At 42.6% G+C, this 12,199-nt stretch overlaps 1 protein-coding gene across 1 annotated transcript in view; it reads right to left on the bottom strand.

Annotated features, from left to right (window-relative positions):
* The window catches only part of DDX6 (DEAD-box helicase 6), a 78,810-nt gene extending 70,055 nt beyond the window's left edge, over window positions 1-8,755 (bottom strand). Inside the window, exons 1-2 of the mRNA XM_029572546.1 lie at window positions 8,569-8,755; window positions 2,490-2,958 (exon numbers count right to left, since the gene is read on the bottom strand). Of these exons, the coding sequence (XP_029428406.1) occupies window positions 2,490-2,686 (197 nt within the window). The 5' untranslated portion in view covers window positions 2,687-2,958; window positions 8,569-8,755. The remainder of the gene's footprint in view (window positions 1-2,489; window positions 2,959-8,568) is intronic.
* Window positions 8,756-12,199: the final 3,444 nt, after the last annotated feature.

Below are 12,199 nucleotides of genomic sequence, written 5' to 3'. Positions count from 1 at the left end.
ATTTATTTCAAATTGTCTTATTTTATGTTATGATAGGGTGATTTTTTTTTAATTTGTTTTATAATTGTAAACCGTTATGATTGTTTATATTGAACAGTGGCATATAAATTTAATAAATAAATCTGTTTAATGTGTTATGATAGGGGATCAACAGTAATGGATAAAATCTCTTTAATGTATTAGATACATGATGCAATGTTCATGTCAAAATGTTGCCCCTTCATTCAGAGAGTTCCTCCATAGTTGTGGCAGTGTCTTACCCATCAGAGGAGCAGGAAAAGAAAGATCTGGGACTGCTGGAGCCTGAGGAGAACATCAAGGAGAAAAAGAGAGCAATAGTGATGGGAGGAGAAGGTAAAGAGTAAAATGGCTGGGGTAAGAAGTTAGAAGAGTAACTGTCCTTTCTCCACAGGTGTTTTTCTATTTGTTCACTTTTGTCCAGTTTTCACAGTGTCCAGTTTTCACAGTGTGTTTCTGTTGATAATACTGTATTCATACATTTTATGCTGCACAGTTTTCTTCTTTGCTGCTATACTTCCTGTTTGTGGTTAGCTTGCATGATCATAATTTCTGCTATGTTCAGTGCAGCTGGCTCTCTAAACTGTTTGGCAACCAGTCTGTCAAGACCTCAAAAGCAGCAAAGGTGCAGCTGTGGACCAGCCTCACCCAGGACATCAGCAGGCATGGTGGGATATGGCGCAGCTGGGAGTAGGCCTCCCACAGGTATCGGACATCAAAACCCACCTTTTATTTCCTTCCCTGCCTTCGCTGAGGTTTCCCTTCCTCTCAAAGACTGAGAATTACGGGTTGATTATTCGGCACAGATTGACAGCTGAGGGAACCTATCAGCAGCAACTACATCAGAAGGGCCGGAAGGAGGGTATAATTCTCTCTCCTTTTCAAGCTGGTTCACCTCTGCCTTTTTTTTTTTTTTTGGGGGGGGGGGGGGGGGGGGGGGTGTGGCAGGAACAGATTAGTGTGCATTGTCTTGCTGCCCCTAGTCTCCTTGGACTGGGTTGTGGGGCTTGCTCTTGGCCTCCTTAGGAGTGGACGGAAGGGAGCAATGCCATGGGCTCTCCTCTCTCCACCATATCCAATCTTATCTCCTCCCCTCCTTCTGTGTCTCCACATTTCTAATCATTTTACTCAGACTGTCCCCTACTCTGACCATCTTTCTTTCAATCCCCTCACACACCCTGCAGCATCTTTCAACCCATCCTCCACACAACCCACAGCCTCTCCTATCTCTTCACTTACTTTTTTGCTCTTCCACATCCCAGTCACTCAGTCCTTTCACCCTCACCAGTGTAGACCACCAATAGCAGAAGTGGCAGGGCCTAGGATGACTGCATAAGCAGGAAGCCAACACACCCAGGAAAGGCAGAAGCAGTGGGGCTAACAAGCATTCACCCTATTTGTCTTTACCTTGTCTGTTGTAACTCAACCTAAGTTGTGCTTGGATATTGCACAAAAATCAAAGCCATGTGGCTGCCCTTTTCTAAGAGTAAGCAGCTACAATATAGTTTTCTGCTTCCTCCAAGGGCTTGGGGGGGGAGGAGTGGGGACAGGCCCATAAATGATGCATGCAACTACTGGCTCTGTTTTGTTTCCACGGGGGAGCCAGAATTCATATACACCGCTGGCTCTGCTTAGCTTTCTCAGATCCCAGAAAAAAAGTGGCAGAACACTATTCTGAGTTGTTTTGCCAGAAATTAAGTCCTTGGAAATGGACATAAAAAGGAGCTGAATGGGCAAAAATTTGAAAGTTGTGAGTAGCAGTGCTATTCATCAAGGCCAGGGTTGAAGCCTTTACAATTGGTACTCCTGCTCACAAGTTTCAAACTTGTGAAAATTCAAACCCTTAATGTCTGTTCTTTGCTCTGCTATGTCTGCTTCAGTACTACTACTTCCCCTTCGGTCTACAATACAGGAGGAGAAGAGAGTGGGAAGGGCCTGAATTAGGAAGCAGAGTACCTATTCTCTTCTCTGTGTGCTCCAAGCTCTCCCCTTCTCTTCCCTGCAGGCTGCCTGGAGCAGAGAGGCTGAAGAACAACCCTGCTGTTCTGCCTCTTAAGCCTGAAAAGAAGTGCTGGAACTGCATTCCTGGCTATTTCTCCACAAGCTAAGCACTGCTAGAAGCTATGCAACTGCACAGACCCAGTCTCCATCAAATGTATGAGAATATCCTGCTTGTCCTCTGAAAAGGTTAGAAATGTAGTCATTCCATCTGAAGGTCACCACACTCACATCAAGTACTTGCTGTTATAGCAGCTAATGCCCTCTTGTATTAAGGGTCCAAGAATATTCTTTCAGCGAGTTACCAGTTAATAGAAAAACTCATTTTAGTGGTTAAATCTTCGGCATAATTCAAGTCTTTAAATGGGTTACAAGCCTGTCAATCTGTGCACAAAGCATGTGGATAAAAACTTAATATCTATTCAAGTGTGTATGTTTGGAAAGAGTTGCTGAGTAATTCACAAAACACTTACTTTATCGTGGTGGGCATACTCTGTGCTTGCTGCTGAGTGCCATTATTGATTGTGCTGGCATTTTTCAGCTGGTTCATCTGTTGCTGAGTCTGTATTCCACCTCCTGGGCCCCCACTGGGTTTCACAGGGCCTCGCAGTTGCCCGTTCTGACTTGACAGACCCATTATAACAGGGTTCTCTGTTCTGGTGGTGCTCATTCTCTTATGTGTCCTTTTAATTTTTCATAGGTTTTAAACTTCAAAACTTTGAAAGTCAGTAAAGAAACTGTAATAACAGTTTATTAGGCTCTTCAAAATGAAGAGATAAGTAAAGTCTTGCTCAATATATGAGTCCTTTTATTGCAGCACAGGCAAGCGTACTTGCAAGTCTCTGAACAGTCAAGTAACCTGCTCTGGATGCACCAAAACTCTTTAGAAAAAGGAAAAAAGTTCTCTAAACAAAACTGATTTCTTAATTTATTCACTTCAATCTGAAACAAAAAACACAGAAAAGCAATTAATTTTAAGACTTCAAAAATGCTAGTTTTCTAGTCTTAAATAATAGCTTTTGCACAGAGGAGGGGCAGCATGACAGATTCACTGGTGTCCAACTATGAATAGCAAGTGTCCCTAGAGCTCAAAAGGTAAAAAAGCATTGCTTACAGCCTCACTACATGACCTTGAACAAGTCATTTATTTATGTATTTGCTTTTCTATACCGGCATTCAGCCATGGGTATCACATCGGTGTACATGGGAACTTGTGTGATAGTATGACAACAGGTCATATTATCTTTACATTGAAACATTTTTTACAGTACTCTCTCTATATTGTAACATTATATACAAGGTAATATTAACTAACTTTACTTTGTAATATTATTAATAATGTTGTCTCAACATTGTGACACTGTATAACACACACAGTAACATCAATAAGGTTGCAAGTATGTGTTTCTTTGAATATTTAAGAATATAAACTTGTGTCAATTGTATCTTGTTGGCTTAGTGTTATAGCAAATGCAAGGTAATGATTCACCAATGTAACAGTTTAAGAGGGTTTAATCATCCCGCATCTTTTCTCTATTCAGGAGGTGGCTGTAAGTTTTCAAAATAAACTAAATAGGTGTTTAGGTAAAAGAAGTTACATAAAAACAAATAATTACCAGTACATTACATTTTCTACAAGACTGCAAGGAAGAAAACAAGGCAATGGGAAACTCAAAGCAGGACTATAAATAAGGGTGGCAGCAACTAAACAGCAACAGTCTATCCTAAAAAAATAAATAAAAATAAACCCCACTTTTACAGGGTTTCTCCCCATCAGTGTACTGTGACAACACAAAGAGCTATAAGCAAGGCAAAGTCTGCATTACCAACAAATAGTTTTGACTAGTCTGATGGAAAGTATATTTCCAGACTGGTCAATCTGGTGAGGGAGGAAGGGAATTATATTCAGATCTCAAAATAGCATTTTTAAAAATCAAAACAAGCACAGTTGGCCTGAAAATCTCAGTGATTTGTTTGTGAAACTGGAAGATACAGTGATGTCAACTGGTAGCCTTTCCAGCAGTGTGCATTAGCTATTTATTTTTGGCAACAAAGTAACTGGGCAGATCCGAAGCCAGCTGGATTTTCAGGCCATATCTGTCTCTGTGTACTTTATGCTTTCACAGAAACTCCCAAAAAATGTCAAAGCATTAATTTTTTCAATTTATTGAATATTTACATTTTTTCCTCATTTTTCAAAAGGATTTTGGTCAGTTATGCCCACCATACTGGTTCTGTACCTCGAACATGTTTAAAGCTCAAGCTTACAGACTCCAGTTTGCAATTCACATAAATAGTCAAGAACTCAGAACAATTCAAGAAACATGGCAACAACCCTAGAAAATATGCAAGCTGTAGAAAAGTTAGACAGGTTATTAATACCACTTTTTTTTTTTTTTTTTTTTTTTTTTTTTTTAACATGTCTTGGAATTAACAGGAACCACACAAGGCATTTACATTTTCACCAAATAAAACCATACAACATAAATGTGTGATAGCAAGATAAGCTAAATATTTAACTAAACAAACCTAGAGAACAGTAATCCTCATAATATATCAGAAAAAGGAAACCTGACACTTTATACGACAGTATGACCACTAATAGCTCTTTGGTGCCTAATATTCCTGCCAATCCAGCCATTATGGAATGGCAAAAATAGGCTCAGTCACACACCAGCTCGTGAACCCAGTTATCCTGAAGATGAAAATGTCATAACTCTTGGGCTAGCCCAGTAGCTCAGCAATAGTGCTATACACTGCCGTGCAGGAGACTGGGAGTGATTCTAAAGCCCAGTAGGAAATGGAGATGTGTAGGGAATCCAGGCACTGCACAACTCTGGATATTGACAAGTTAAATTTAGGGTGCATAGATACTGGTTTTCAAAAGTCTGAGACTATCACCAAAATGGCTGCTGGCTAGGTTACAGAGAAAGGAATGAGGGACAATTAGAGGAAGGCTGGCAGGCTATGGCACCTCAGCTTCAGAATCCCTCATTGGAAATAGCAGTGAGCAGGGTTAGGGAAGATTAGGTGTGGAGGAGTCAAGCAAACTACCCCCTTACCAAAATTTAAAAGTCATCTCTCTGATGTGACAAATACATACTCTACTTTCTAAGGAAAAAAAGGTTTAGAAATGTTCCTCAAACTCAAGAAATAAAATGGAAGTAGTATTAAATAGATACCCTTGTGTTTTTCTCCAGGATATCCCAGATTCTGATACCTTTGAGATAAAACAATGACCATGTTCTATACATACGGGTGGAGGGGGAAGCTTCTTTGACTGTACTCCAAAGTACCTATTTTCCTGGCACACAGTTCTCTACTGCAGTACTCCCTACTCTGCTGGGCATGAAACCTTATACAGGTTCCAGTTAGAGTGTGTATACAAAGGGACTCTTTCCTTGCATTTTTCTAACAAATGTTAACTGGCATATTAAAGAAGGGTTCTAAGACTTTAGTCCTCTGAAATTACAAATTTAACATTTTAATAGTACTACATACTCAGAAGGAAAATTTAGAGCCCAACTGCATCTAAGTCCTGCTTTAGATTCAAAATGCTTGTATATCATCCCTGCAGCACTCCCTCTGAAGTAATGTAATAAGCAAGTTCTTACAATACATTAAATGAAATAGATTAAAATCGTCCAAAATGCAAATAATTCCAACCTGCCTTCAGATTAGAATCGTTTCGTAATGTCCACTTCAACTGTTCCTCATGTCAGACATACTGCCAATTCAACACTCAACCCCACCAATTGGTTACAACTCTTTAGCACAAAAATACAAACACAAGTAGCCTGCACCCGCAGTCCATCACTTTAATAGGTATAATCATTAACCTCTTAATTTAAGAACTGATGAACTGTAAGGCCATGCAAAAGTTTGGTTACCACATAATATATATTCTAAGAGAAATGCTTTAAGAGCAAGGACAATAAATGAACATTTTGAATATAAATGCAGACATTTTACTGGCAATTCTATGAGCTCCTGACATTTTCCTAAATGTATCTTTGACAGTGTATGTCCCTCCCAGTGCAGCCTTTGTGGCGAAACACTGTGTCCATGTCAGGGCACACCTTGATTGTTAAAATATAAATCTGCTCAGGAGTTTGGTTGGGGTTTTGTTTTGTTTTTAATAAAAAGATAAATATTATGAAATAGGACTAATTTTTTCTGTACTCTCTACAATCCTCTATTTTATCCGGAGCTTGAATTTATTTCCCATTCTATCAACTGCATGTCCCTACTATACTACTCTTTGGAAAAACTGAGACTTATGCGTTTTCTACCATTTTGAGATTAAGAGGAACTAAACTTTTTTTCAACTGTAAACAAAGTAAATTATAAGCCACATCTATAGGAAAACAAAACAAGACATTTGTAAATAAATAAAGCCCATCTCCAATATTTCTTTAAGCACCTTGATCATACAGTACTCAACCATAATGAAAATGTTTTCCTTAGAATAAAAGGCAAAAGGACAAATACTATCAAGTGTCTTCATATAAAAACTACATGGTACGTTTCATTTGCAAGTTGTTTTATGGCTAATTGCTATACTTTTGCAGCAGAAGAACTTTTTCAAAAACAAAATTAGTTCTATACATTGTTTGATTAGATTGTACTTCCCCCAACAGTGGTGATCCATGCTGTTATCTACCAAAGGTAAGATACAAGAAAAAGTTTTGTTAACTGCTTTGAGATTAGACTCCCATGACTCCTTATGCCTCAGCCTCTTATACACTGATACCTTGGACGTATTTGAATGTTTCTCATCATGTCTCCCCTAACCCATCTTTCCTCTAGAGTACACATATTAGATTAAGTCTGTGCCCCATACATGCTTTATTAGTGACTACTGACTATTTTAGTAGCCATCTTCAAACTCCGTCCCGTATATATCTTTTTGAAGGTGGTCTCAAACTATACACAATAGTCCAAATAAAGTCTCACCATGAACTTATATAGGGGCGATCACCACCTTTATTTTTTTTCCCCTATCGACAATTTCTCTCTCCATGCACCCAGGCATCTTTCTGACTTTTGCTATTACCTTATCCACTTGTTTGACCACAGTAGAAGTATTAGATATAATTACCTCCAGATCCCACTTTTTGCCATGTATAGACTTTCACCCCCTATACTGTATTGCTCCCTTGGGTTTTTGCTTGCCAAATGACTTTTTTTTTTTAATATTAAATCTTAGCTAGCTCAGGACCATTCCTCAAGCTTTGCTAGATTCCTCCTGTTTTCCATACCTTCTTGGGTATCTACCTTGTTGCTGATTTTGGTATCATCTGCAAAAAGAACCTTCCACAAAACTACTTACAAAAATGCTGAAAAGAACCAGTCCAAGGACAAAGCCTGTGGCATACCACTAGTAACACCCCTCTCCTAGGAGGGAAGTCCATTTATGACTACTCTGTCACCTCTCACTCAGTTTCTAACCCAGCTCTAGAGCTTATTTGAACCATGTCAAATGTCTTACTCTCCCTTGATCCAAATTTCTGGTCAACCAGATAGGCTGTTAGAAATTAATGGGTGGGTACCATAGCTCTTAATCTACAACAGCACATCTCATTTCCTGAAACGAGTCAAAGCAAGGTATAGAATGGATTCTAGATCTGAGTGATCCTCACCAAAATACAGAGTTATAAAAACAATTATATATATATATATATTTGATGAATAATCTTTATTGATAGCCTGAAAAAAAAAACTGACCAATATGTGGGAAATAAGCGAACTACTACTTAAAACGTAACAATTTTGGGCCTACAGGAAGAGGCGAAGCGCTTTCCAACTCGCCGGGAGAGATGTCAGAAACCCAATGTAACCAAAATAAAGGGAGCTCTTTATAAGCTTTTAGGGCGCATTGCTGTGCATACCTCTTGGTCTATCTATTTCAATAGTGCCTGTGAGGGGCAGTTTGTCACATCGTGACAGCATAACGATTTTCAGCCTCTTTGTACATGGATGTTGCTTCCATAAGCCAAAATAAACCTCCAGTCTGGGCACACAAGTTATATACATCAATGCCAATAACGTCAGAACTTCGTCAAAGGAGAAAAGCCAAACCTTAGCAGATGCGTACCTTTCAGATCACCAACAACAAAAAAAATGATATAGTACAGGAGCTTACAAACCGATCTCGCTGCTTCAGATGTGAAAGGGACCTGTGTGGTCTCGAAAACTCATGTAGCACATCTCCAGGAGGAGGCCCCCCCCCCCCACCTCAGATCAAGAGATAAGGCGGGGACCCCCCCATCACCCCCCGAAATCCGAGAGAAAAAAAGGCAGAGGCCCCGCTCCCCTCCCCTCCCCCCCTCCAGCAAGGCAAAGAGACGCAGCGCCCCCGGGAACAAGAGGCCAGGCCGGCCCCGTGTTCGGATACCCCCAGAAATACTCCCACCACCGCCGCCGCCGCCCCCCGGGGGGAGGAACGCGGGCAAAGCCGAACAGGTCCGGACAATGCCCGGGCGCCTAGGCCAGAGCGCGCCGGACCCTCGGCAGCCACCAAGCCCCATCGCCGCCCTCCCGCACATTTACCGAGGTTTAGGCCAGCTCGCTTCGAGAACTTCCCGTGTCAGGTAGCGAGGAGAAGTCCCAGCCACCGCCTGGTTGTTTCTCTTTTGCTTTTTTTTTTTTTGTTGTTTTTAATAAGTTCTCTTTTCCTCTTTATTTTGACTCGAAGCTACAAGATGGCTTCCTTCCTCCTTTAAACCCTCCCCGCCGCGTCAGCTGATTCAGCCGCCTGTGACGCGGTCCTGGCGCCGCCTCCGCCGCGGACTAATTAACCACCGAGAACCGCTCGTTTTAGCATTTAAATCCCCGCTCGACACGGCTTTTACCTCGGTGTTACCTTCCTCGGGCATTTTTGTAAATATAAAGCTCATAAAATGAGAAAAGCCACTGGTTCCTGCTGTTTCCCCTCTCCGGCCGCACACAATAGAAAGCGCTGCGGCCGAGTCGCACCGGGCCCTTGTGCGAGGAGGCACTGCGCGCCTAAAACAATATTTACTTTGGGGAAACTCGCATGGCCCTGCCCACCCCAAAATACCTTTTACCTCTCTGAAAGGCACTATTTTAGTTGAAGAGGGAGGGGGTTACATTTAGCTTAGTTCTAGATCGTGTTAGGAAGTAGAATGCTCCAGCAGAACTGATCATGACACATCCAGAAGGTCCTTCTGGAGGAGCCTAGAAATAACCAAAGGGGGGGGGGGGTTTCCTCTAATCTGTTTCATTCTCTATAATGTAACATTATAGAAATTCCACGGAGTCCCTTTATCTTCCAGGTTCTGCTCTCCTCCTCCACTCCCTACTGTAAAACTATGTATTTATTTTATGTATTTACTAATTCATATGTAGTCTAGCACAAGTTCTGGGTGATGTAATCTCTTAAGGCTCTGCTCCCCTCTCACCCCTGTATTCAAGGCCCTTAGTCTCCCACGATTGCGCTGCCATGGTAAGGGATGCCAAATCTGGCCCCTTGCCATGGAATTGGCTGGTCCTGGCAGAAGCACCAATGGGAGACCGGTTTCAAGGTCTAAGCAGAAGGAGAGGTGGCAATGGGGGTACATCTCTCCCCCATCCCATCCTCTCATATCAGCTCAGGGCTAGGAGGAGGACAGCAGATTCTTAGCAGTTGAAGCTGCATCCTCCTCGGCTGCCCATGCCAAAATGCCATACGTTGATCCGTACAGCTGCAAGCCAAGCTGCTGCAGTGCTGCTTGTCCTCCTATCCCTGAGTTGATAGAAAAGAGTGAGTGTGGAGATTGGTGGTCATATGGGAACAGTGGGTGAAGGGATCACTGGAGACGGGAAGTGAATGAGAGAGTATAAGGGAATTGTGGGGGGGGGGGGTGGATGGAAGAGTAAGTGAAGAGATCACAAGGGAAGGAGAGGGAGGGAATGGGAGAGAGTGCCAGCAGAAAGGAGCCAATGCAATATGCGCACAAAAAACGTGCGGCCAAACTGAACGCACGTTTTTTGAACGTGCGCACATCCCCTCTCTTGGGCACTTGATGTAATACTCAAATGAGCTGGTGCACTGAAAGGCATGCGCAGTGGATAAATTACGCGTCCCTAGCATGTCCATGGCATCGAGCGCCCGGCAGAAATGGCTGTGCGCAGGTAAGGAAAACGGGCACTCAATTTCCCGAGCGTCTGTTTTCCTAACCCATGCACAGCCACAGGTTAGGGAAAATGGACGATCGTAAATTGAGCTTCCCTTTTCCTAACCTGACCACTGTCAAGATTTTGTTTTTTCATGTTGCAGCTTTCTGTGGTTCCTCCTGCTTAGTATTGTAATGATATTAGGTAGGAGAAACCACAGAAAAAGCTGTATTTTTGCTTTTCTGACCATGGCCTAGGGTGCCTCAAAACTTGAGACCAGCTCTGGGTTGGTGTTAATTTTTGAGGGTTAAAATGTGCACGTCAGGGGGTTCTAGCTAATAGCCTCATCCACATGGCATTTGCATGGGATGAGCACTATTAGCTGCGCTCCGGTATGGATGCGTGTTTTGGACGCAGTAATCCTGATATTGCATTGGGCGTATGTCTAGTGCGTCCAAAATGAGCATCCGACCGCGCGTTTAGCAGTGTGCTGAGCTCAGTGCCCGATACTGCATCGGCTCCAAAGTGAATAAGGGAATTTGGGGGGATTGCCAGAATAGGGGAAGAATGGCTGAGGGAGAGAGTGGATTCTGAGGGAAAGAGAGAGAGAGCATGAAGAGAAAGCTAATGAGAGGATCTTGGGAGTAGAGGGAAGAGTGAGTGAAGCAGTAAAGGGACAGGGAATATGGAGAAGTGTAGAGGAATGGGAGAAAGTGAGGAAGGAAATTGGAGTGAGTGTGGAGAGTGAGGGGATCATGGTAGATGCAAGTAGAATGAGAAAATGGGAGGGGGGGTATAGGACGTAGACTTTAATAAAAAGGGACTTTGCAGGTCTAGCGCGGTGTTTCCCCAACCCTGGAGGCTGCCAGGCCGAGCAACCCCAAATCCCTGTAAGAGAATTTTCAGACTAAATGTTAAATGGGTCTGAGTCTGGGACTGGCCTCTTCCCCTCCAGCCTGCTCTTCCGTTACAAATAAACTTCGTCTAACTCTCTCCCTCTTACCACCTTTGGCAAGCTCAGACTTCCAGCTGGTGCTTTTTGCAGGATGCGTAAGCTACCAGCGTTGCTATTAAACAGCAATGCTAGGAGTCTGTGCTTCCAGCATTGCTTACCTAGCAACACTAAAAGCACCAGCCCCACTTGCAGTGGAAGATTGTACTTTTGGCAAGCTCAAAGAGGATGGGGGAGAGGGAGGTAGCAGAGAACAATTTGTGACATATTTGTGTGGTACCAGGGAGCAGGCAGGAAGAAGGGAGGTTAGCCTTAGACCAGGGCTTCCCAAACCTGTCCTGGGGTCCCCACAGCCAGTCAGGTTTTCAGGATAAATATGCCATAAATTTGCATATCATGGAGTCTGTATATATGCAAATTTATCTCATGCATATTCAATGTGGATATCCCAAAAAACCCAACTGGCTGTGGATCCCCAGAACACATTTCGGAAGCCCTGCCCTAGACCCCCTTAGTTTGAAAATCCTCTAAGAGGGATTTTTGGAGAATGGGGTTGCTTGGCCTACCAGAGCATATGGTGTAGGTTGGGGGGAGGCTGTCATTTGGGCCACTAGGCCCACACGGCCTAGTGGCTCTTGTGTTACAAAACATGGCAGAGTGCAGGTTACAGTATAGTGGTGAAAGGGGAGCATTGCTATTTAACATGAGGCTGGCTAACTTGAAACCTAACTGGCGCTATTCAAAAGATAGCTGCTAAGGTGTAAAGTTATCTGGCTAAAAGTAGCCAATTGGGGATATTCAGTGGGATGTTTATCCCCTGAAAATCTGCAATAACTTATCTCGCTAACTTTAGCCAAATAAGTTATTCATTGGATGCTTTTTTAAATATTAGCTTCTTTATTTTCATAATATAAAATACAGATAAACATTATTTAATTTCCAAATCTATTCAAATATGCAACACAATTGCTGCAGAAATTTCAAACTCTTGCTGTAGATTCTGCCCTTGAGCTGTCATGGGAAACTGGGGGCTCTGCCTATACTGTAATGCCAGAGGAGAGCCCCTGTGTCTTTGCAGTCTCCAGGCCTTGGCTCCCCTCTCACCCTTATGCT

Source organism: Rhinatrema bivittatum, chromosome 12, assembly GCF_901001135.1.
Source record: "Rhinatrema bivittatum chromosome 12, aRhiBiv1.1, whole genome shotgun sequence".
Classification (NCBI taxonomy): domain Eukaryota; kingdom Metazoa; phylum Chordata; class Amphibia; order Gymnophiona; family Rhinatrematidae; genus Rhinatrema; species Rhinatrema bivittatum.
The sequence above is the reverse complement of the archived record's forward strand: the minus strand, read 5'-3'. Positions and strand labels throughout refer to the sequence as shown.